Source organism: Octopus bimaculoides, chromosome 9 (assembly GCF_046866305.1).
Source record: "Octopus bimaculoides isolate indiv1 chromosome 9, ASM4686630v1, whole genome shotgun sequence".
Taxonomy (NCBI): Eukaryota; Metazoa; Mollusca; class Cephalopoda; order Octopoda; family Octopodidae; genus Octopus; species Octopus bimaculoides.
In genome coordinates this window covers 73,224,238-73,252,091 of record NC_142936.1, presented here as the reverse complement: position 1 = coordinate 73,252,091, position 27,854 = coordinate 73,224,238, and the positions used below count along the sequence as shown (strand labels likewise).

The 27,854-nt window shown below is 35.6% G+C and overlaps 1 protein-coding gene across 2 annotated transcripts in view; it reads left to right on the top strand.

Moving 5' to 3' along the window:
- The first annotated feature begins 4,820 nt into the window (after positions 1-4,820).
- LOC106869093 (diamine acetyltransferase 1) overlaps positions 4,821-27,854 on the top strand; it is a 104,822-nt gene continuing 81,788 nt past the window's right edge. Inside the window, exon 1 of one of the 2 annotated variants that reach the window (XM_014914621.3) lies at positions 4,821-5,816. In XM_014914621.3, coding sequence (XP_014770107.1) covers positions 5,742-5,816 — 75 coding nt within the window. In that variant the 5' untranslated portion in view covers positions 4,821-5,741. The remainder of the gene's footprint in view (positions 5,817-27,854) is intronic. The other variant, XM_014914622.3, reaches the window with a different exon arrangement.

Genomic DNA, 27,854 nt, shown 5'->3' with positions numbered 1-27,854 from the left:
GTCCACCAAAATGATATTTTGTGAATTTTCAAAAGATTTTTGTTTTAAATTATGCTTCATGTTCTCTTTGAATTCTGTTAATCCATTCTTTTAAATATGTATGAGCATGTCGAGATATGCAACTACATGCATGAGAATACATACATAAAACATACAAATCTGCACATACATTGCCTCTGTTAGTAAGGAAGTGGGAGCATCATACCTCTTCCATAGGTATTTTATCGGGTTCTCCTCGTTTGATGGAACGTGACCTCATCCTGAATAGGAAGCCGGAATTCGCCGGACACTTTCCCACCACTGATCACCAAGTTTTCTGGCATTTTTTGGTGTAAATGCATGCACGTACGTACGTACGTGCCTATGTATGTATGTATGTATGTATGTATGTGTGTGTGTATGTATGTATGTATGTGTGTATGTATGTATGTATGTATGTATGTATGTGTGTATGTATGTGCGTGTATAGACTCACACACACGCATATATATGACTGTGTGGTTAAGAAACTCGCTATGCAACCATGTGGTTTTGGGTTCAGTCCCAAAGCACGGCACTTTGGGTAAGTATCTTCTACTATAGCCCCAGGCTGACCAACGTCTTATGAGAGAATTTAGTTGACAGAAACTGTACGGAAGCTCGTTGTATGTGTGTATCTGTTTATGTATGTGTGTGTGTCTTTGTGTTTGTGCTCACACATACACACACAATTGCATCCGGCTTATTTACATCCCCGTTACATAGTGGTTCGTCATAAAGGAACGACAGAATAAAAAAGGTACCGATGTAAATTTGTTTGACTAAACTCATCAAGAAAGTGCCTCGGCATGGCTGCAGTTCAACGACTGAAGGAAATAACAGATAAGACATAAAAAGTGGGAAGGTGTTCGTGGTATGTGTTAGTTGTTGTCGACACTCCGTCGCTTACGACGACGAGGGTTCCAGTTGATCCGATCAACGGAACAGTCTGCTCGTGAAATTAGCGTGCAAGTGGCTGAGCACTCCACAGACACGTGTACCCTTAACGTAGTTCTCGGGGATATTCAGCGTGACACAGTGTGACAAGGCTGACCCTTTGAATTATAGGCACAACAGAAACAGGAAGTAAGAGTGAGAGAAAGTTGTGGTGAAAGAGTACAGCAGGGTTTACCACCATCCACTGCCGGAGCCTCATGTAGCTTTAGGTGTTTTCGCTCAATAAACACTCACAACGTCCGGTCTGGGAATCGAAACCGCGATCCTATGACCGCGAGTCCCCTGCCCTAACCACTGGGCCATTGCGCCTCCACGGTATGTGTTAGAAACAACAATTAAATCTTTTTTAAAATCTCAAAGCTTTTCGTCTCAAAATATTTTCAAAAATTTTCTTTTACTGAAAAGGCTTTTCCCGTGGTATTTAAGGGTATAGTGTAAAAAAAAAAAACGCCAAAATTGGTAGTGGAGGTAACAGGTCGCGGTAAACAAAATCATAAATTTTCAAAACTTTTTCATAAAAAGCTGCCCACCATTATTTCCAAAGGCATAGTAAAAATAAATAATTGAAGAAATCCGTGTCAAAACGAAGAAAACACAACTTATGTGGGCGTCCTGATCTGAAACTCATTGATGCCAGGAATTGGGAGACTAATCTGGTACAGAATGAGACAGCTGGGCAAGGTTGTTTGGACGCTGATGATTTGGCACGGCTGACTGGACATTGAACCTGTTTGGGCGACTGTAGTTTTTGGCACAGAAAGGAAACGCGTGCGTGCAGAAACATATGCATGCAAATAGAAAAGCTGAGAGAGGAACATTTATTAATTGAACATTTTCCCTTTCCTCTTATACATAAAGAGAAATATGCTCACACACATAGAGAAAAAGGAGAGGGAGGGAGAGAGAGAGAACGAGAGACATTAAAACGAGAAAACATGAAGATATATGATGTCAAACAAGTCAGCGTCGAATCAGCCAAAACGCTTCGTGGTAATACCACGTGGAGATTCTCTCCAAGGTGAGGAAAATGCGTAACGGCATGAGGAGGTAAATGCAAAGAGCTATGCAATGGGTCAGAACCCGAAACCATGCAGTTAGGAAGCAAACTTCTAATCACATAACCACGCCTGCGCTTATGTATGTACGAGGTCAGATGGATAAGTATCCGGACTATTGCTATAGTAACGGAGCTAAAACACGCAGAGTGAAGCCGCTTGGCAAAGTTTGACCTTGAACTCTGTTGTGCATGCGTACTAAGTTTGAACGTTCTAGATCACTTCCGCTGTTTACAACAGTGCTTGGAAGGAAGGTGTGTAGCGTGTGATCGTGTGGTGCGGAAGCGAGCTAGAACGTTAAAACTTAGTGCGCATGCACAGCAGAGTTTAAGGTCAATCTGTGCCGGACGACTTCACTCAGCGTGCTTTAGCTTCGTTATCATGGCAACAGTCCGGATACTTGTTGATCAGACCTCGTACGTAACATTCATGCATGCATATTCATACATACACACACTCCCCCCCCTCTTTCTATATCTCTCTCTCACACACATTCTGATACTCATTACATCTCAGGAGAATACAGAAGCAACTTGAAAGGAAGTTGCTTATTCAAGTACAGAGTGCTACATTCACACGAATCGAGCGGGAAAGGAAACTTTTGATATTACGATGGTGAGCCCACCAGCAGCATACCGAAACAATATTTCTTTACGTTTAAGTAAACATTTGCGCTGATCAAGACCACCATTTAGTCTCCTTGAATTCTGTTTCTCCATCACACACACACACAAAACGCGTTTTATCCCTTCCCCCGTGTTTTCCATGTAAATCATGACTATTTCAAGGAAGACAAGGCCTAAAACTTATGGAGAAGGTCTGAATCACCTATATTAAAACAGTATTTGACTGTCCCTTTCTTTAATCAACCCCTTAGACATACACACACGTGCGTGCGTGCGTACGTGCATGCATACATACCAAAACTGTCAAAAAGCTTGGTGATCGGGAGTGGGAAATTGACTGGCAAATTTCGGCTTCCTATTCAAGGTGAGGTTATATACCATCCAATGAGGATGGTACATACACACACACACACACACGCGCACTCGCACACGCACAAATTCCTCCGAGGTTAACTATATCTTCCATTCTTTCGGGGTCGATAAAATATGTACTAGTTGAGCACTGGAGTCGGTGTTATCAACTAGACCGCATCCCCATAAAATTTCAGGCCTTGTGCCTATAATAGAAAGAATTATTATTATTATTGATTTCAAATATTGGCATAAGGCCAGTAATATCAGAGAAGGGGTAAGCAGATTACGTTGGCCCCAGTGCTCTACTAGTACTTATTTTATCAACCCTGAAAAGGTAAAAAGCAAAGTTGACGTCGGTGAGATTTGAACGCAGAACGTAAGGGTGGACGAAATGCCGCTAAGCATATTGCCTGGCGTACTAACGATTCTGTCAGCTCGCCACCTTAAAAATTATTATTATCGTTATTCAGACGATGAGCTAAATTGTTAGTTTCCGACTCATTAGTCTCTCTGAGTCTAAAGTCTAACGAGGTCAACTGTACCTTTCATTCTATCGTGACCGATGTAATCGGTTCCCCACCCTCAGAATTGCTGACCTTGTACCAAAATTTGGCAGAACTAATATTATCATTAATAGTTTTACGTGTATTTTAAGAACTCACCATTTTCGTACACACAAATTTAATATTTAACACGTTGTTTATAAGCAATGTTAAATCTCTGAACGAGGTATTAACAGTAACTGCACGACAAGGTGAAGTACATTGGGGCTAAAAGCAACAGTAACATCCACCCTTAGGGGTCAGCCACATTTAAGTGGCAAATATACTTCACGTTGTTTATAATTATGCGAGAACTAATTAATTTTAGGAGCACGGTTTGGTAAGTAATAATAGTTTATGGTTTATGAATATAATTGTCTGTGAATAAATAAATAAATAAACAAATTGCCCCTCGTAGGAATTTGAACGCAGAACGTTAAGAACCATAAAACGCATACTACCGTATGATAAATTTGTCCGACGCTCAAACGGTCTTGCTTAATCCATACATCTTTCTTTTGACACTAATAGTTCCAAATTTTGGCATAAGGCCAAGCAGAGGAAAGAGGTAGGTTAATCGATACGATTGACCTCAGTACTACTATACTGGTATTTTACCATATCGACCCTTGAAGGATGAAAGACAAAGTTGACCTCGGCGGGAATTTTGTGTGATAATAATGATTAGAAACATAGAAACAATGAGAAGTGTGTTGAAGGATGAGCGAAGGTTGAAGGAGTGAAACATGTTTCCGAAGCCGAAGGTATTTGCCGATATCATCGAACTTCGGGGGTAAAAAAAAAAGAAAAAAACTGCATCATTTTATAATTAATTTACAGATATATTTATACATTTTCGATCAAAATGTTATTGTTTAAACAATTATATTTAAAAAGCAAAGGTTTATGACATATCGTTTAATGAATTATTTATTTACTACTTTAGAAAGACAAAAAAAATATTATAAATTTTAGGGGTTTTTTTTTGAATATTGATCACTGCATCGAGTCGAACTTTTTACAATATTGATTTTAGCGGGACCAGCAGCTGAAAAATAAGTGCTGGTAATGTGTATTCAATTAGATATATAAATATGCCTTTGAATTTCGACTTAAAAGAGCACTTTTGTGTATAATGAAGAAAACCGCAACACCAAAGACCCTCCCCCATGTACTTGTACAGACGTGTGTATTTATGTGTATGCATGTGTGTTACGTGCTTGTGTGCGCGCGTGTATTTATATAAAAAAAATATGTATGTATGTACGCATGTATGTATGTGTACATAAATGCGATGTTTATAATAGACGTAGACGAAAATAAAAAGAGAAATAGACAGACAGGCAACAGACAGACAGACAGGCAGATAGCTAGCTAGCTAGCTAGATAGATAGATAGATAACGAACATAGAAATAAACAACAGAGAAATAAAATGGAAGAAGAAGAAGAAGAAAGCAGCTGAAATTATTATGGGGGTCATTAAATATAGCACATGACCCTGGCCCGGTTTTGTGAAATTTTCTCATTTTGGTTCGTTTTCAAATATTGAAAAATCGCAAACGGAAAGAGGATCATGCCTCTGAGAGAAATGATGACAGGAGAATTTAGTTAAATGAGTAAAAGACAGTCGAAAAGAAGGGAGAGATAACGATAGTGATTGTGACAGAAAGCTTGAGACAGAGAAGAAAATAGAGCGATAAGTAAGTAGGTAGAAAAGAAAGAAGAGATTTAAGGGGGAATAAGAAAGATAAAATGAGAGAGGGGTAACGAAAATAATAAGAATGAGAGATTGAGTGAGTAAAAAGGGAAGGCAACGAGATATATATGAAGTGAAGGAAAAGTGAAGGGCTTGAGAGCAAGAGAGGAAAAAGGCAGAGGAAATAAGAAAAGGGGAGATCGGGAGAGGAAGGAATAAAGAGAAGGAAGAGTAGGGGGTAACAGACAGGGAGAGAAAGAGGAGGAATTGGAAACGAAAAGTAGAAAGATTTGGTAGAGAAAGAGCTGGAGGGAAAGGTAAAGAGTTAGGGAGTGAGCGAGAGGAGTAAGAGAAAAGATAGAGAGATAGAGGAAGTGAAGGAAGGAGAAAGAAGGAAAAGGCGAAAGAAAGAAAGAAATAGTTGTATAAATACGCTTGACATAGAAGTTCTCTGAGAAAAAATATTACAATTCGTCGTCTTGTTTCCACAGTATGGCTACCACACGGAAATTTACGGTCCGGGAGGGCAGGAGCTCCGACTGCGAACAAATATATCATTTGATTAAGGTAAACGTGACCTTTCTTTTCAATACATACATATTTGTGCGCGTATATATATATATATATATATATATATATATATATATATATATATATATATATATATATATATACATATATGTATATATATATAATGCTGTAGCTTAGTACTGATGAGGTTCCTAACGGGAAACGATAAATTAAGAAGCGCAAGCTAATTTCGCGAAAAACACATGATGTGTTACTTTTTTCTCTATCTGTATAAACAGTGGGTTGCGTTTCAGGTTTTACTTGTACACACATGTACACATACATCTACGTATATATTTATACACATACATAAAAATATGTGTAGAAAGCGTTCAGTCGTATTTACAATTATGTTTATTTCATTTCTGTATCCTTAAATTTACTGTGCATGTTTGCATATTTCGGAATAATTTTTCTATCTATCTATCCGCACCTTCAACCTTCCAAATACGCTTGTTTATATAAGTATATACGTGTATGTATACTGTATGCGTGTTTATGTATGTTTATATAATGCATTGTTTACTGCAAGTACACATTTTTAGTGTCAGATGACCCAGTTTCGATTCTTCGCTGCAACACGATGTGAGCATCACGTCTTCAGTGTTCTTTTAGAAGATTATTATTATTATTATTATTCAAATTCCTCCGAGGTCGATTATGCCTTTCATCCTTTCGAGGTCGATAAAATAAGTACCAGTTGAGCACTGGAGTCGATGTAATGGACTAGACCCCTGCCCACAAAATTTCAGGCCTTGTGCCTATAGTAGAATCATTATTATCGTTATTCAGACGACGAGCTTTATTGCTAGCTTTTGGCTCTTTACGTTCTGAGTTCAAATTTTACCGAAGTCAACTTCGCCTTTCATCCTTTCGTGGTCGATAAAATAATTGCTGGTCAAGTAATGTGACTGAGGTAAGCGACTTGCCCCACTCCCGCAAAATTGCTAGCTTTATACCAAAAATTAAACAGAATTATTTTCATTATTAATATTTGTATGTATATTTTAAGAAATCACCACTTTCGTACACACATTCAAATTTAATATTTAACACTTTATTTATAATTATGCGCGCACTAATTAAGTTTAGGAGCAAGGTAATTTAAAAGGCTTAGTAGAAACTCTATAATAAAGGTTTGTAGTAGCCTTGTATTATTGCGAAAGATAAATGAATATAATTATCTGTGAATAATTTGCCCTAAAGTAACGAAGTTCTAACAATTTAGTAATAATAATAATCATAATTTTTTATATATACTTGTTTCCCATGCTACGATAAGCGCACGCATCTATACACATTCTCTCATACATACACGCAATCTGCACTTACATTCATGCACACATATATTTGCATATTTGAATGGGTATTCATGTGTTCGTGCATATTACACATCTCGCACACGTTTTACTCTCTCTCTTTCTCTCTCTCTCACGTGGTGTGTGTGTGTGTGTGCGTGCGCGTACGTGTGTGCAGTTTATAATAAACATTCTTGGTTTTAATAAAAATGACGAATTTGCGACACGTTCTCTCTAACCGACATCACAATTACCATCTTACCACCACTATTACTACCACCGATACTATTGCTGCTGCTTCTATTCTTGTTATATAATTCTTCTAAGCAACCAACACTAATGATGATATTTTCTATCGTTGATATTTTCGGTCATTGTTAAAATTATCCCCTATCTTCATTTCTGTTGGTTTCTGCTGTAAACAACAATGTTAAAATCTTCAGATCGTGCGTACATAATCGTGTGCTCTTACACTGCAGGTCGGTGCCCGATCGAGCAGTCACCCATAAAGACACCAGCGTTAATGGTATTATCTTCTTTGCAGACACAGTATATCTAGGATTACATTATACAATTTCCTTAAAAGAAATAAACAGTTACATAAACTAACGGACAATTTGAGGAAGATTTTGCTGCTATTTTTAGTGGTTCGAGTAAGCGAACGCATCGGTGGTTATAGAACAAAGTGTGACTGGAATGGTTCCAATATATTTATTCCTGTTTCAAGATTGGCATGATTCCTTCTCACTTCAACACAGCTTGTTCAGCGATGTTTTACTGTTCGAATTTCGCATTTTTCTAGCGGTTTGTTGTCCGTCAGTCTGGTTGTTCCAGCATGGAGGTACTAACATTTTCATTACCTCCACCATCATACTGCTTTCTGATGTGTTTTTGATGCACCACTTCTTATTCTTCTTCCTGCTTGTCTGATCTGAGATTTTTGCCTCCAAGCCGGTTTGTGATGGCTTTTCAATGAAGCATCACCACTTCGCCGACAACGACGGAATACACATGACAAATTATGCAGCGTTTCTGCCGCCTGCCTGACAATAGTCAGCTGCTTGCACGCTGTTCCCTTTTAATGACAAGAAAGGAGAAGAATCAATATTATTGCTAAAGTTTCTGATCCCTTCTCTACCTTGACGGGACCGAGTTGCTTCTGTTGTTAAACACCATGTCAACTAAGATCGAACGTATTTTATGATCAAAGCCATTCCAGTTGCGACAATCCCGTATATTTAAAGGGTATCTAAAACTGCAAAACCAAATTACTTAACGTGTTTTTCGCCCGCATCCTTTTCCTTTTTATATAACAAGGTAGGGTGTAATTTGCGGCAGATTTATCGGATGATATTTCTAGCAATAGCTGCGACTACCTATATGCACTGTCGTTGACTCCAAATTGTCGAGCAAGCGGCTCTGAAAGTGCTATCACCCTAAATGGACAATGTACTTAATTATTTACACTTGGATATATAGTTATGAAACTGCATGGTATAAATTTAATGTAAGAATTTATTCCAAGTCTCCTTGTTTATATCTTTTTTCTTTTTAATACCTGTATCACATACCGCAAAATGGTAAATTTAGATATTTTGCGAATTCTCAACAATTTTTAAGCATTTTCGAAATTAATACAATGTAGTATGTATGCGTGCGTGTATCTATACGTTTACAAAACACATATGCGCACACACACACACACACACACACACACACACACACACACAAGATATGGTGAAAGTGTATATATAAAAAATAATATACGCATAATATATATATATATATATATATATGCACACACACACACACACAATAATTATACACTTTAGAAGAATAATATAATTATAATATGTGTAACATAATTGTAATAATAACACATGTAATAAAAATGATACAATATATGTAATGATAATGTAATTAAGTTACTATATGATGATCTCAACATAATCAAAATTATACATTAATAACACACACACACACTCTTAATATATATATATATATATATATATATATATATATATATATATACATATATATATATATATATAATATATTCTAAATTATATATAAACAATCCTTTCTACTATAGGCACAAGGTCTAAAATTTTGTGGCAGGGGCTAGTCAATTACATCAACCCCAGTGCTTGACTGGTGCTTATTTTAGCAATCCTGAAAGGATGAAAGGCAGAGTTGACCTGAGAGGAATTTGAACTTAGAATGTTAAGATGGGTGAAATGCCACTAAGCATTTTGTCTAGCACACTAATGATTCTACCAGCTCGCCACCTTAGATATATACCTAATTCTAAAAGCTTCTTTATTCACTTTATATCTGCAAGTTGACCTTGTTACATTATAATTATTTACAAACCATACTAATAAAATTACATCTGACACTAGCATCAACTCTACAGAAATGACAATGAGCTTAAATATATATTATTTTAGTTGAGCATATCAAAGCAAAAATCAGGAAAAAAAAAAAACTACTGGGCTTTAAGAAACAAGCTTAGACATAATGACAGAAAGAAATCCAGTTTAACACAACCAGGGAAGTACCCTCATCAGCCGCCTGACAGATATCAATGTAATTTTGACACCAAAGGCATCATCATTATAATAATATATACAATGTATGAAAATATGTATATATACTCATACTTAATCAATAGATATACAGGTCGTCGTCAACTTATGACCTATCTGACTTAGAACCGATCGCCTTTATGACGATTGGCATGCCAGCTCCCAGCAGCAATAATAAATAGTCCAGTTGAAATCTAATGGGTTAAAATTTCTTAGAAATTAATCTATCTATGGATAATGTCAGCTAACAAATGCTTCCCCTAGGTTTGGTTATCTATCACCACTGTGTTGGATGACTATTCTGTCGCAGAGACATTGAGACAACCTCATATTTGTTTATAAGATGACTGCTTGAGACTCCGAAGTTTTTGACTAACACCAGTATAATACAGAATGCTGTGTGTGACTTTTACCTGAGAATGTACCCCAAGAATGTAAAAATATGTAGGCCTATAAAACCGACTTACAACCAAATCGACTTACAACCAGTCAATCAGAACCAATTGTGGTCGTAAGTCAATGACAACCTGTATATAATAATAATCTTTTCTACTATAGGTATAAGGTATGAAACTTTTTAAGGGGCAGCTGGGCTAGTTGATGACATCAACCCTGACAGGATGAAAGGTAAAGTTGACCTCACTAGTATTTGAACTCTGGGTGTAAAACTGGATGAAATGCCACTAAGCATTTTGCCTGGTGTGTTAACAATTCTTTTCTACTCTAGGCACAAGGCCCGAAATTTTGGGGGAAGAGGCCAGTCAGTTAGATTGACCTCAGTACTGGAGACCCCTCCTCTTGTACTGGAGATCTTTCCTCTGTACCAGAAGGCTCTTATAGCCCCTCTCATCACTGCTGTATAAAAGCACCCAGTACACTCTGTAAAGTGGTTAGTGTTAGGTAGGGCATCCAGCCATAGAAACCATGCCAAAACAGACAGGGAGCCTGAACAGTGCTTCAGCTGGTCAGCTCCTGTCAAACTCTCCAACCCATGCCAACATGGAAAACAGACGTTAAATGATGATGATGATATACATGTGTGTATGTGTATATACATATGTGTGTTTGTGCATGTGTATATCTATATGTATTGTTCTCAAGAGTTTAGTCAACCCAAGGAGCTTTAAGTATAAAACACTTGTCTGAAAAGTTATGAAGAAAACTTCTTTATTTCGTGGCCTTTGTCTTTTTCTGTTTTGAGTTCAAATTTTCTGTCTTTTTCTGTTTTGAGTTCAAATTTTCTGTCTCTTTCTATTTTGAGTGCAAATTTTCCTGGAATCAGCTTTGGTGCTGTTCTTGGTACTAATCAGAAATAGATCCACAACACATATACTATATCTATTTTTTAAAACAACTTTTGATCAATAATTAATAGTAAATTAGATATTAGCACACTTGATCATAAACCAAGACATTTTATTTACTATTACAATAAAACTGGCAATCTGTCAGTTACAATGACAAGTGTTCCAGGTGATCCATGGCTCAGTAGTCAGAGCATCAAGCTCACAATCACAAGGTAGTGAGTTTGATTCCTGGACTGGGCTGTGTGTGGTGTTCTTGAACAAGACACTACTTTTTCACGTTGCTCCAGTTCACTCAGCTGTAGAAATGAGTTACGATGTCACTGGTGCCAGGCTGTATCAGCTTTTGCCTTTCCCTTGGATAACATTGGTGACATGGAGAAGGGAAACTGGTATGCATGGACAACTGCTGGTCTTCCATAAACAACCTTGCCCAGACTTGTGCCATGGAGGGGAATTTTCTAGGTGCAATCTCATGGTCATCCATGACCAAAGGGATCAATGGAATAGCATGCTCATGAAATTAATGTACAAGTAGCTGAGCACTCCACAGGGAGATTTGGTGCAACACTAAATGTGACAAGGCTGGCCCTTTTGAATTACAGGTACAACTTTTTTTTGCCAGCTGAGTTGACTGGAGCAATGTAAAATAAAGTGTCTTGCTCAAGGACAAAATGCACTGCTGAGAATCGAACTCACAACCTTATGATCAGGAGTCAAATACCCTAACCACTAAGCCATGTGCCTTCATAAATATTATGATAATTAGTAATGAAATTGTTTTAATTCTATGTCAGCCTTGGCTGAGTAGATTGTTGAAGAAATGTCATCCAACCATGACCATCACCTCTTTTATTCAAATACAGCATTACAAGCTTGGAATTATCCAATATGTTTGGGTTTTTGTTTTCTTTTTAATGGCAGAATCAGGTTTGAGGTAGATTTGGTTGCTGTTTCTAGAAGACCATGTGACTATGTTGCAGACTGGTATAGTGGTGTTGACAGGTATATACTTTGGTCATTTCAATTGATTACAGCTTTTCCTTACAAATCGGTGAAAGGTCATTCTGCCAATGAATGTACACACACTGGTAGAAATTCACTTTTTAAATAATTGATCTGTAAAAGTTTTCTGTTATACATCTGTAACCTTCTCAGTGAGTTTTCAGCATCTGTCACTTTTTACTTATGTGGAGTTATCAGTTATAGGATTTTTTTTTGTTTTTAGGATAAGCTATCATGTCATAACCTTATAAGGATCAAACTTTCAAATGTATGGTGTGTATTGGTGCAGCTGTTGATCAGCAATAAGCCACATGTTTTACTTCCTAATGAGTCATTTAATTCATATTGTCTTTACTAAAGACAAGGAAGGATGAGCCCAGACTGACTGACAGACTTGATACTTTATAATCATTTCTACTATAGGCACAAGGCCTAGATTTTGTGGGGAGGGGGACAGTCGATCACATCAACCCCAGTACTCAACTGGTACTTGATTTATCGACCCCGAATGGATGAAAGGCAAAGTTCACCTCAACAGAATTTGAACTCAAAACCTAAAGACAGGCGAAGTACTACTAAGCATTTTGCTCGACATGCTAACGATTCTGCCAGTTTGCCACCTTAGACTCGATACTTTATAAAAAAGGTGACAACCCACCAAAACAGAGGTTCCTAAACAATACAGTGACATATCGACGAATTTCTCTGAACTAAAATTTTAAACATAATGCGTAGAATTTAGTATTTATAAGAAATATACCATGTGACAAATATGGCATCACTAAAAGTAGAGAGAAGTACGTATTTAATTTAGTAAAATGACAAAATGTATTTTAGAATAATTAAACCGACCTGTAGTATACCATTTACTGGAAAATATTACAGTCGGGTTATTTTTAAAGTCTAAATAATCTAAAACTAAAATACGTAAAAAATATATAAAGTACGTAAATAATGCTAAGTTTTTATAAATTAATATATTTTCATTAACTTATTTATTAATAAACAGCATAGTTAAATTTATTCCAATTATGCATTGTCCTCTAACTAATCTCATGTTAATTATATGTATTTAACTACTACGAATTGTAACTACCACAATTAGTAACGTGAAATAGGGTTTATATAAACACATTATCTAAACTTATTATATAAATAATTTAACTTATGTCTACATTTAATTTTATGTTCATCTAGAGAATTTATTAATTTTTTATTATTAATAATATCTCTTTAAATTCATTAGTACATAATAAACAAAACTTACTACCTATTCGATAAGATTTTGCCTTACAAATTATCTCCCAATTTGAATTGTACTTAATGCTTTTAGATTTTAGTTCCCATATATATTTACTAAGGCCAGTAGAATTAATTAAATTTCTATTCTTAAAAGAATTCATGTGTTGAGCCACCCGTAACTTAATTTTATTAGAAGTCGACCCTATGTAAATAGTATTTAAATTATAACCATTCCTATCATTATCATCATTCAATGTCACCACACATTTATATACTACATCCTCCAAATTACATTTATTATTAAATTTACATTTAGTTTTATCTCTACATGTACAATTAATAATATTCTGGTCACTATTATCATTAATATTGGAAGCATTAATTGATTTGTTACTGTAAAACTTATTCAATTTAAATTTATTAAAGGATGAGATAATGTTACCAACATTATTAGTAGTAGAATAACCAACTCCAAAATTATTACTAGAAAAGATGTCATTATATTATTTATTGTTTTTAATGAATATTTCAATTATATTTAAAATCTCTTGAATAATGTTTCTTTTAACTTGGTCTCCATTTGGAATTATTAACCAGATTTTTTTCTTATTATTTATATTATTAGATTTATTATCATTAAAAGAATTACATTTAATCGTATTTCTTAGTCTATTATTATTATTGTTATATTTATGTTATTATTGTTAGTATACCAAACAAAATGCTTAGTGACATGCATCTTGTCTTGCTTCGTGTTCTAAGTTCAAATCCTGCTGAGGTCAGTTTTACCTTTCATCCTTCTGTTATCAATAAAATAGAGTACTAGTCAAGCACTATGGGAGGTGGGGGTTCAATATAATTAACTTTTCCCCTCACACTAGAATTTCAGGCCTTGCAGTTATTAGAAAGAATTACTATTAATCCTGTAATTATCGTTTGCATGCTGGACGACATTTCGCTTAACAACATTTCCTTTGTCTTTTTGTTCTGAGTTCAAATTCTGCCATGCCCTGCGGTCAATGATATAATTGCTAGTTGAATACTGGGGCTGATGTAATCAACTAGATCTCCCCTACCCAAATTTCGGGCCTTGTGCCTATTTACACTTTTACTCCTTTACTTGTTTCAGTCATTTGACTGCAGCCATGCTGGAGCACCGCCTTTAGTCGAACTAATCAACCCCAGGACTTACTCTTTGTAAGACTAGTACTTATTCTATCGGTCTTTTTTGCTGAACCACTAAGTTACAGGGACATAAACACACCAACATCGGTTGTCAAGTGATGAAGGGGGACAAACACAGACACACAAATACATACATATATATCTGTTTTCCGTTCGTCTGTGTATTTAGTATATGTTCATTGTTTATTTATTACATGTTTTTTAAAAATTTTATATATATACAGGGGTTGGACAAAATAATGAAACTCAAAATTTCAAACAAATTTATTTTAATGTGTGGTAGGACTGCCTCTGGCAGTAATTACAGAAGCATTAGAACACTGGCTCCCAACCCTTTTATTTAAATGACTTTTCCCACGGACCCCTTTTAATCTGCTTATCTTTATGTATGTATATGTGTGCGTGTATGTGTGTATATATATATATATATATATAGAAATATATATATGAAATTTTGAATTTAGTTGACAGACCACAAGGGGTCCGGGGACCCCAGATTCGGAACCGCTGCATTAGAACATGAGATAAAATGCATAACAATATTTCTCTTGACCCAGCATATTGCTTTACATCCTTTCAGGATCGATAAAATAAAGTACCAGTAAAGTACTGCAGTTGATACAATCAACTTGGCCACTCCCCTCATGATTGTTGTCTTTGTGCCAACAATAAAAAAAAAATGTTATCATTATTAGCATTTTTAAGAGTGCAAATTGGCAGAATCATTAGCATGTCAGGCTAAATATGCTTCCTGATTATTTTTTTCTGTCAGTCTTTACATTCTAAGTTCAAATTCTGACGGGATCGACTTTGCTTTTCATCCTTTCAGGGTAGATGAAATAAGTATCAGTTACGCGCTGAGGTTGATGTAATCGATTGTCCCCTTCCCCAGAACAAAAACACCCAAATATTCACACAAACTCGCACACATACACGCACGCACATACAAGCACACATACACGCACACAAACTCGCACACATACACGCACACTCGCATACATACACTCACACTCGCACACACACTCGCTCACATACACGCACATGCGCGCGCACATGCACACAAACGCACACATATGCACATGTGCACGCATGCACACATAAACGCAGATGCACACACGCACACAAACGCACATGCACACAAACGCACACACTCACACTCATGCACTCACACAAACGCACACACAAATGCACACAAACACACCTGTGTGCATGTGTACATATATACGTCTGTGTCTATTAAATCCACTCACTAGCTTTTTGCATTGGCCCAAAGCTTTAATAGAAAACAGTTGCCCATGATGCCACACAGTGAAACTGAACCCAAAACTGTGTGGTTGGGAACCATTTAAACACATGGCCATACCTGCATCATTGTATATCGTTCTTCATTTATTGATTTCAAATTTTGGCACAAGGCCAGCGGTTTCAGGGGAGTGAGTAAGTTGATCACATCAACTCCAATACTCAACTGGTATTTATTTTTCTGGCCCTGATAGGATGAAAGGTAAAGTTGACCTCGGCAGAATTTGAACTCGGAACATAAAGACAGACAATATTCTGCTAAGCATTTTGCCTGGCGTGCTAACGATTCTACCATTTTGCCGCCTTATCGATCTCTATTTATTGAATGACTATGTAACAATTCCACATTAAAGGGACACAACTCAACACCCCAATTTACACTAGTAGACACACACATCCACATCATATCACACAATATCACATAATGAATTAACAACTATATGGATTAAGGGTTGTCTCCTTTCTTTTTTCAAATAGTGTGCAGTGATTTGAGAGTGATAAGCTGCTATTTTTAGCAATTCGTCTGACTGCATGGAGGCTTTTTCATTCATCAGCTCATTATTTACATGTAATTGTCATTTATTTTTCCTTCCTCGCCAACCCTGATAAAACAAACAATTAGAGGCATTTAAACTGTGGCCATCCTGTTTTTTTATTGGTTGGGTGGGGTGCATTCTTGGATTAATTTATCTAATGTGTTCCGCTTTTAGAGATTTAGTTGTGATTTCTAACAGATCAGCTATCTCAGTCAGTCAAACCCGCAATTCTTTAACAATAAGCTGTTGTTTAACCCCAGGTCGATTCTGAACAAGTAACTCTTATGATTAAAGATATCCCAACTGGGACCATCCAAAGTTGTTTTTTTTGTTTGTTTTTTTAATTTTTTTTTCCTATATGCATAAAGAGACTCTCTCATTGGTTCTACAATGGTGTACTATGTTACTGGTGCAATGTTTACAATGTGTGCAGTGTTTAATAATACAGCATTATTACATTGTTTTGTGCTGCTCCAAATGTCTGCAACCTCTATCATTTCCTCATGTTGTAACTGTGCAGTGGTTAAACTAAGTAACTGTTATCACATCATTGCACTTTTACACCACCTCCACCACCATCACCCACCACCACCACACCATCTCATCGATTATTCGTTGGCTATAAACTTATATGTGTTCTGTACTTATCACCAAAGATTTTATGTTTGCTATCACAACAATGCTCGTTAGTCGGGAAATTTTTGTTAATTATGTTTTGACAGCTGTGTGCGTGTGTGAGTGTGTGTTTCTTAGATATGTAAATAGTTTTCTTCTAAGGTTGTAAAGTAGAACATATACAATAAGCTCATTATTATTATTATTATTATCATCATCATTATTATATTGGCAAGAGGATGCTCAACATTTGTTCATCATGTGATGTCATCATGAAAATATCAAAGATCATTAGGCAAAATATGGTGCAAAGTGATGTGATTTTTTTTTTATTTCTTAATATATTTGTTTTGCTTACAGTTTGAAATTTCAGAATTAATAAAAGCAAAAGATATTTTTATAAACAAATATCAGAAGCATAGATGCCAAGGTGTCAACTAGTTAATATCAAATTTCTAATCAAGGCAGCAAGCTGGCTGAATCATTAGTATTCTGGGCAAAATGCTTAGCGGCAATTCTTGACTTTACATTCCGAGTTCAAATGCTACTTGGGTCGATTTTTTTTTTTTTTTTTTTTTTTTTTTTTTTTTTTTTTGCCTTTTGTCCTTTCAGGGTCAGTAAGATAAGTACCATTTAGATACTGGGGTCAATGAAATCAACTTACCCTCTGCTCCAAAATTGCTGGCCTTGTGCCAAAATTGAAATCAGTATTAACACTTTGACCATTTAAACTGGCCATATCTGGCCAAAATGATTTATCTGTTTATCTTCAAACTGGCCAGATCCGGTCTCTTACACTTACCCTACAATATTATTCTAAAAATAAATAATCGCATCATTGAAATTTCAAAACTACAAGATACGGCATGACTGTCTTTATAATAATCTGCGTCGTTCATCCACCTGTTATATTTTAGTTAGAGAGGTGGAGTGAGTGAGAGGTAGAGTGAGAGTGAGAAAGAGAGAGAAGGGGGGGGGGAGAAATGTGAGTAGAGAAGAGAGGGATATAATAATGCACTAAAGCCAAATACATCATATGGTTAGTTGAAGAGACAGGCGAGGAGTGAGAGAAAAAGATAGTGAGTAAAAAAAAGGGAGAGAGTAGTGTTAATGATGTGCTGTAGGGTGGGGAGGGAAAGGTGAAAAGAAAATGTGAATACAGGCGTAGGAGTGGCTATGTGGGAAGTAGCTTGCTTACGAACCACATGGTTCTGGGTTCAGTCCCACTGTGTGGCACCTTGGGCAAGTGCCTTCTACTAAAGCCTCGGGCCGACCAAAGCCATGTGAGTGGATTTGGTAGACGGAAACTGAAAGAAGCCAGTTGTGTATATGTATATATGTGTGTATGTGTATATGTTTGTGTGTCTGTTTGTCCCCCCAACATCGCTTGACAACCGATGCTGGTGCGTTTACGTCCCTGTAACTTAGTGGTTCGGCAAAAGAGAGCCATTAGAATAAGTACTTGGCTTACAAAGAATAAGTCCTGGGGTCGATTTGCTCGACTAAAGGTGGTGCTCCAGCATGGCCACAGTCTAATGACTGAAACAAGTAAAAGAGTAAGACATGAAGAGGAGAATTATATGATTGAAAAGTTTGTTGAAGAGGTAGAGAGAAATATAAGGTGCTTAGCAGAGGGAAATTTTGAAACCCTATGATATATAATTGTGACTGGAAGTGAAATAAATTAGCAAAATAAACAGAAAAATCTTCCTTATTTTCTAAAATAGCTTCTCTTAATCTTTCTCATTTTGTGGAATTTCCACAGATTCCACGAGTTCATATTAATGTGAGTAAATAAGCAATTACATTTGACAGAGAAATCTGAACACTAAAGAATTAAAATTCTAATTATGTAAGGTAAAATTTTTAAAAAAACATTCAACTCCAGCTTCCAATTTCAAATTTTAGAATATTTTGGTTGAATTTTTATACTGATTTAAAATTTTAATTCCATTGTGTGTGTGTGTGTGTGTGTGTGCGCGTATGCATGCATGTGGGCGTGTTTGTTTTTTTGCATGCGTGTGTATGCTTTCAATACTCTTATCAAACACAAGGAAAGCACATAGCTTTGTAGCTGGGGTATTCAGCTTGCAATCACAACGCTATGAATTCGATTCCGAATAGCACATTGTGTCCTTGAGCAAGACACTTTATTTCATGTTGCTTCAGTGCACTCAGCTAGCAGAAATGAGTAGTACCTGTATTTCAAAAGGCCAGCCTTATCACACTCCGAACCTTGCTGAATTCCCCTGAGAAGTAAACTACATTAAGAGTACACATGTCTGTGAAGTGCTCAGCCACTTGCATGTTAATTTTACCAGCAGGCTGTGCCATTGTTTGAATCAATTAGACCATTCATCATTGTAACTAATAGAACCCCCAATGATATTAGAAACATACATATCACTTCCTGACTACATATTACGAGGTTCAATCCCATTCTGTGGCACTTTGAGCAGGTGTCTTCTACTATAGCCTCGAACTTACCAAATCTTTGTGGATAGATTTGTTAGGCAGAAACTTAAAGAAGCACAGGGTGTATGGGTGTATGTGGTTACGTGTGTGTGTTTGTCTGTCTGTCTGTCTGTCTGTCTCTCTCTTTCTCTCTCAGTCCTTGTCTTGGTATAGAATGATGCTTCCAAATGAGCATCACTGTCCTATACACGTTGTCCAATCTTTCACGAAAGACTTGTCCAGTTATGAAGAAATATTTACCTTCCTTGGAAATAAGTACAGGTTAATGACAGGAAGGGCATCTAGCTGTAGAATATTTTATTCAACAAATTACATTTGGCCCATTCAAGCATGGAAAAATAGATATGATGATGATGGTGAAGATAAGTTTTTAATTGATTTTTTTTTTTCGTTTTTGTTTTTTTTTGCAGGAATCAATATAGCTATACACTTAATTGATATGTCAATATGCTGGTGTATGTATGTGTATCCTTTCTTCTTTACTTTTCAATGCTCTCAGCTTCTGCTGGAATTGGAAGATGTTGTGTGTCTTCGATAGCTTAAATGCCAGGGGGAACCATGGGCCTGGTTTTCTCTTGGTCTGAATACACCTAATTTCTTTATCAGAGAGAGACAGACAGACAGAGAAGAATCCAGCCCTAGTACTAGACTGGTACTTTATTTATTGATCTTGAAATGACAGACAAAAAAAAATTTAACCTTGGTCAGATTTGGACAGAGGGCCAGTGAATGCTACAAAGTATTCTATTCAATACTTTAATGCCTACCCCAACTCCTGTGTGTGTGTGTGTGTAATATGTATATGCATCTGTATGTTGTTCTTTAGTCTACGTCTTCTCTGACAAAGCAGACCTATGATCAAAGATGTTCCAGCCATGACCATCCCATCATCGTATTGGACTAGACCAGTGGTTTCCAACATTTCTGTGACCTCATCACTCCCCATGTTTCCCCATGTTTAACATACATGACACCCTTGTTTACTCCAGTTAATGAGAATATAAATGCTCCAAATGAAAACCTGCTAGAAATAATACAAGAAAAGCTGAGCTGTAATAGTGGTGGTGGTGGTGGTGGTGGTAGTAGTGGTGGTTTAACTTCCTTAGCACCTTCTGGAGTCTGAGAGAGTGCGACCTATGCATAAAACATTAGTATTATTCATAGAATCTGTGTTTACACAAGTGTGTATACATTTGTATGACTAATAATATTCATATCTGTATTCAAATGTACAGTGTTTACCAGCATACATGACATGCACTTGTTTATTTTTAAACATGGCCTAAAATTGTCCTAAGTCTGATGCAGCAGTATTGTGAATGGGAGACCAAACGCTATAGACCAGAGAGCCAGATGAGCATCAGACTACTGGGCTAGTTCCAATTCTTCATAAGGAGCATAGGGTTGGTTTCCTGGTTTCTCTGATATATATAATTTTCCCTGGGTGGGACACTGGTCCCTCACTGAATTATACATTGTCACCAGGTGAGTGGACTGGAACAACATAAAATGAAGTGTTTTGCTCAAGAACATGATGCACTGCCTGGTCTGGGAATTGAAACCACAATCTTACAATCATGAGTCCAACACCTTAACCACTAAGCCATGCACCTCTACTATGTACAACAATTATTACTGCTAATAAAATATTGAAAACGAGCCTAATTATTACCGATTATTAGCACAAACTTATGAATAACTGCTTACGGCACATAAGCAGTTTGAGGGAGGCCACAGCATCTCATTTCAACCACTTCTCTAGCATAAATAACCAACAACTGATATTATATCTTACATTATTTAATGGTTCTATTGTCTTTTAGCCTGTCATGCCGTATTCCTGCTATAGCAGGAATAGGTTAAATGTTATCTCTGTCAGATTCCCAGTAAAGCGGTAATGAACAACACACATAGGTAAAGAAGATGCAGCCAGTTTTGTTCATTAGTTTACCTGAAATTGTTACTCTTAAGCTGTGTATGTGGTTGCATGTGTGTGTTTCTTTATCTGTCTGTCTGTTTTTCTCTCTCTTTCTCAGTCTTTGTCTTGATATAGAGAGATGCTTGCAAATGAGCATCATTGTCCTATACACAATGTCCTTCCTTTCCAATCTTGCTGTATATGCTACTGTTTATTTTTTGGCTCAGAAACCCAGTTGGAGGGTAAGGTCAGATACAGAGGCCCAAGCTTAAGACAGTTAAACATTTTCCTTTTTTCTATAGTAAATGAATAATGATAAATTTTCGTCTGTCTATCAACTATTTCCAGTGAGTGAATGGCAGCAAAACTATAGCATTGGGTCATCATCCTGGTGAACAGTCGCAGTAACACAAGACATTATAACCAGAAACACAAGTTTTAGATGCTGTATGGCAAGTCTCTTAACCAAAATATACACAACTGTACAGATAATCTGAAAGAACATAACATTGAAGTACAGTACTCGTATAAATGCAATTTATATATGATAAATTTATAGTTTCATATTTTATTCCAGTATACTATCAGAGCATTCTATTTACATGCACACAATCATATATTTTCCTTTACAAAACCACTTTGAAATTTTTTCAATAAACAAATCCAAATCTTTATCTTTTACTTATTTCAGTCATTAGACTGTAACCATGCTGGGGTACTACCTTGAGCAATTTTAGTTGAATGAAATTGATCCCACTACTGTTTTTTTTTTTTTTAAGCCTGGTATTTATTCTATCAGTCTCTTTTGCCAAACTACTAAATTACAGAGACATAAGACTCACCAACATTGGTTGTCAAGCAGTGGTGGGGGGGACAAAAATGTGCACATGCACACACCCACAGAGTTTTTATCTTGTTTACCTCAATATATATTTGTAAAGTAGGTTGTGTATCTTATGCAAGAGTTAACCACATTGCATTGATTGGTAATACAGTACGACTCAGACATGTTTTCATGTTATAACATAACATTCATGATCAAGAACATCCTCATTGGCTGTTTGAGTTTGAATGAAGGACACAATGGGCCAATCAATGCTTTGCTGCATTTTTGAAGGTGATAGTTAACTTGTGGTGTTTGAGACTCTGCTTGTATGAGGGTGGTGCTCATTTACAACTATACTGCCATGCCAAGAAAAGAGACACACACTCCTCACCACTTATATACATATATATATATATATATATATATGCACACATCCCTATATATATATATATATATATATATATATATATATATATATATATGTATATATATATATATGCACACATCCCTATATATATATATATATATATATATATATATATATATATGTATATATATATATATGCACACATCCCTATATATATATATATATATATATATATATATATATATATATATATGCACACATCCCTATATATATATATATATATATATATATATATATATATATATATGCACACATCCCTATATATATATATATATATATATATATATATATATATATATATGCACACATCCCTATATATATATATATATATATATATATATATATATATATATATGCACACATCCCTATATATATATATATATATATATGCACACATCCCTATATATATATATATGCACACATCCCTATATATATATATATATATATATATATGCACACATCCCTATATATATATATATATATATATATATATATATATACACATATATGTATATATATGCCTATATATATATATATATATATATATATATAATGCACACACACATACAACAGATTTCTTTCAGTTTCTGTCTACCAAATCCTCTTACAAGGCTTCGGTCAGCCTGTGGCTATAGTAGTCACCCAAACTGCCACACAGTTGGATTGAACCTACAATCATGTGGTTGGGAAGCAAGTTTCTTACCACACAGCCATACTTGTGCCTATATATAATAAATTCTTTCAGTTTCCATCTTGCAAATTCATTCAGAAAGCTTTGGTCAGGCCAGGGCTTATAGTAGAAGACACTTGCTCAAATTGCCAACTTTTGAAAGCTCATAGTCCATCTTATGAGATGGTTTCACTTATAGCTTTCAATAGACTGTTACAGGTGTGGCTGTGTGAAAAGGTTTGCTTCCCAACCACATGGTACCAGGTTCAGTCTCACTGCATGGTACCTTGAGCAAGTGTCACCCACTATAGCTTTCTGAGTTGATTTGGTAGATGGAAACTGTGTATCGTGTGTATGCATGTATGTATGTATGTATGTATGTATGTATGTATATATATATATATGTATGCTTCTATATATGTATGTGTGTGTATCTGTGCTTCTCTCACCCACTACTTGACAACCAGTGCTGGTTTGTTTATGTCCCTGTAACTTAGCAGTTCAGCAAAGAGACCCAATAGAATAAAATATTAGGCTTAAAAAATAAATACCTATGTCAATTTAATTCACTAAACTCTTCAAGGCAGTACTGCTCCAGTGACTGGCACAAATAAAAGATATAAATGTCCCAATGCTAGAAGCCCTTTATCCTAGCCATGCATGCAGTCAACTTGGTCATTTCTGACACCACTGCATTAATGACATTACATGAAGAAGAAAACTCAATATTAATCATAAACTAACACCAGGTTTTCATCACATATTTATTAGTGATTGATATACATATATATATACATATCTTTATATATATATATAGAATAAGAATAGCCTGGGCAAAGTTTAGAGAGCTCTTACCCCTGCTGGCGACAAAGGGACTCTCACTCAGAGTAAAAGGCAGACTGTATGACGCATGCGTACGAACAACCATGCTACATGGCAGTGAAACATGGGCTGTAACTGCTGAGGACATACGTAAGCTCGCAAGGAATGAAGCCAGTATGCTCCGTTGGATGTGTAATGTCAATGTGAATACCCGTCAGAGTGTAAGTATCTTGAGAGAAAAGCTGAACATTAGAAGCATCAGTTGTGGCGTGCAAGAGAGACGATTGCGCTGGTATGGACATGTGGTGAGAATGGAGGAGGATAGCTGCGTGAAAAAGTGCCACACCCTAACAGTTGAGGGAACCCGTGGAAGAGGTAGGCCCAGGAAGACCTGGGCTGAGGTGGTGAGGCAAGACCTTCGTACATTGGGCCTCACCGAGGCGATGACTACGGACCGAGACCTTTGGAAATGGGCTGTGCGTGAGAAGACCCGGCAAGCCAAGTAAGATCGTTGCCAGTGCCCCTGGACTGGTTCTTGTGCGGGTGGTACATGAGATGCACCATTTTGAGCGTGGCCATTGCCAGTACCGCCTGACTGGCTCCTGTAGGATTTTCGAGCGAGATCGTTGCCAGTGCCCCTGAACTGGCTTGTGCGGGTGGCACATAAAAGACACCATTTCGAGCGTGGCCGTTTTCGTGCGGGTGACACGTAAAAGCACCCACTACACTCTCTGAGTGGTTGGCGTTAGGAAGGGCATCCAGCTGTAGAAACTCTGCCAAATCAGACTGGAGCCTGGTGTTGCCATCCGGTTTCACCAGTCCTCAGTCAAATCGTCCAACCCATGCTAGCATGGAAAGCGGACGTTAAACGATGATGATGATGATGATGATGATAGCGTTCATAACCTCTCTCCCTTAACAGCTCCCTGTAAACCAGCATTCTTGTTTCTAACAGTCATTTACTTAGCTATATAATGTTATAACTCGTACACAACCTTAGCATTTAGCGCATGTCTTGCTTTTTGTGTGTTGGTTCCCTGAAGATAAATTTTTGTGCAAGTCCAGCACCTCTTACTTCTTTGGAGTAGAGTGCACATATATTTTGAAACATATGTAGGAATTAAAGGAACTTATTGATTATATGTGTTTTCCTCCAGTTATTATTATTCTTTATATATATATATATATATATATATATATATATATATATATATATATATATATATATATATAGGGATTTACTTTTCGTAATGATATAAAAAAACCAAGGCTGTGTATATTATATATTTTATCTCATTACGAAAAGTAAATCCTTATATTCGCACGCTGATATACGACCTACGTTGGACCCCTTATTTGCATAATCACCGAACCTGGAGCTTAACTATGGTCTATCCATAGCACTTACTCAACATTACCTGAAACCTCAGGGTCTAATTGACACCACTATCACTCATAACCTCTCTATATATATACATACATATATATATATATATATATATATATATATATATATATATATACTGAGCGGTTTTGTTGTAAACATAACCCAGTTTAATCTGAATGCAGATATAACAAAATAAGTAATTGTCTGTTTTTTATTTATTATTTATTTATTTACTTATTTATTTATTTATTTCTGAATTTTCATGAATCTCATTTTTTAGTACATTAGCTCGTTTTATGTGGTCGGTTCTGCTTCATGATTTCTATTGCATTATAATAGGGTTGCACTGTGTGTGTGTAAATTATATATATATGTAATGTATATATGGCCTAGTGGTTAGTGTGTTATACTCACAATTACGAGATTGTGGTTTCAGTTCTTAAGCCAAGTGGTGTGTTGTCTTCTTGAGCAAAACATGTCATCTCACCCTGCTCTACAAGCACTCTAATACCTGACATGTGGTACACCATGCATCTGTTCAGACTACATCAATTTCGAATGAGTGAATGAACTAATGTACGGTACTTACACTTGGTCACTATAAACAAATCATTTCAGCAGGTTGTTCAACAAAAGCTGAACAGTCAAAGGTTGTCATCAATAGGACAGTCTATCATATATATATATCATATATATATATACACCTTCAAGCGACGGTATTGCCAGTGCCACTGCCCTGGCTCCTGTGCAGGTGACAAGTAAAAACACCATTTGAGCATGGCCATTGCTAGTAACGCCTGATTGGCCCTCGTGCCGGTGGCACATAAAAGCACCCACTACACTCTCGGAGTGGTTGACGTTAGGAAGGGCATCCAGCTGTAGAAACTCTGCCAGATCAGATTGGAGCCTGGTGCAGCCATCTGGCTCACCAGTCCCCAGTCAAACCGTGCGACCTATGCCAGCATAGAAAGCAGATGTTAAACGATGATGATGATATATATATATATATATATATATATATATATATATATATACTTATCCACTATATATATATATATATACTTATCCACTATATATATATATATATACTTATCCACTATATATATATATATATATACTTATCCACTATATATATATATATATACTTATCCACTATATATATATATATATACTTATCCACTATATATATATATATATATATATACTTATCCACTATATATATATATATATATATATATATATATATATATATATACTTATCCACTATATATATATATATATACTTATCCACTATATATATATATATACTTATCCACTATATATATATATTACCGCCTGACTGGCTCCTGTAGGATTTTCGAGCGAGATCGTTGCCAGTGCCCCTGGACTGGCTTGTGCGGGTGGCACATAAAAGACACCATTTCGAGCGTGGCCGTTTTCGTGCGGGTGACACGTAAAAGCACCCACTACACTCTCTGAGTGGTTGGCGTTAGGAAGGGCATCCAGCTGTAGAAACTCTGCCAAATCAGACTGGAGCCTGGTGTTGCCATCCGGTTTCACCAGTCCTCAGTCAAATCGTCCAACCCATGCTAGCATGGAAAGCGGACGTTAAACGATGATGATGATGATGATGATGATGATATATATACTTATCCACTATATATATATATATATATATATATACTTATCCACTATATATATATATATATATATATATATACTTATCCACTATATATATATATATATATATATATATATACTTATCCACTATATATATATATATATATATATATACTTATCCACTATATATATATATATATATATATATATATACTTATCCACTATATATATATATATATATATATATATACTTATCCACTATATATATATATATATATATATATATACTTATCCACTATATATATATATATATATATATATACTTATCCACTATATATATATATATATACTTATCCACTATATATATATATATATATATACTTATCCACTATATATATATATATATATATATATATACTTATCCACTATATATATATATATATATATACTTATCCACTATATATATATATATATATATATATATATATATATATACTTATCCACTATATATATATATATATATATATATATATATATACTTATCCACTATATATATATATATATATATATATATATATATATACTTATCCACTATATATATATATATATATATATATATATATACTTATCCACTATATATATATATATATATATATATATATATACTTATCCACTATATATATATATATATATATATATATAAGCAATGTTTTCAATATCAGTGAAGAATTTCACTGGAAAAGAAGTATATATATATATATACTTATCCACTATATATATATATATATATATATATTTTATTATATGTATTTACT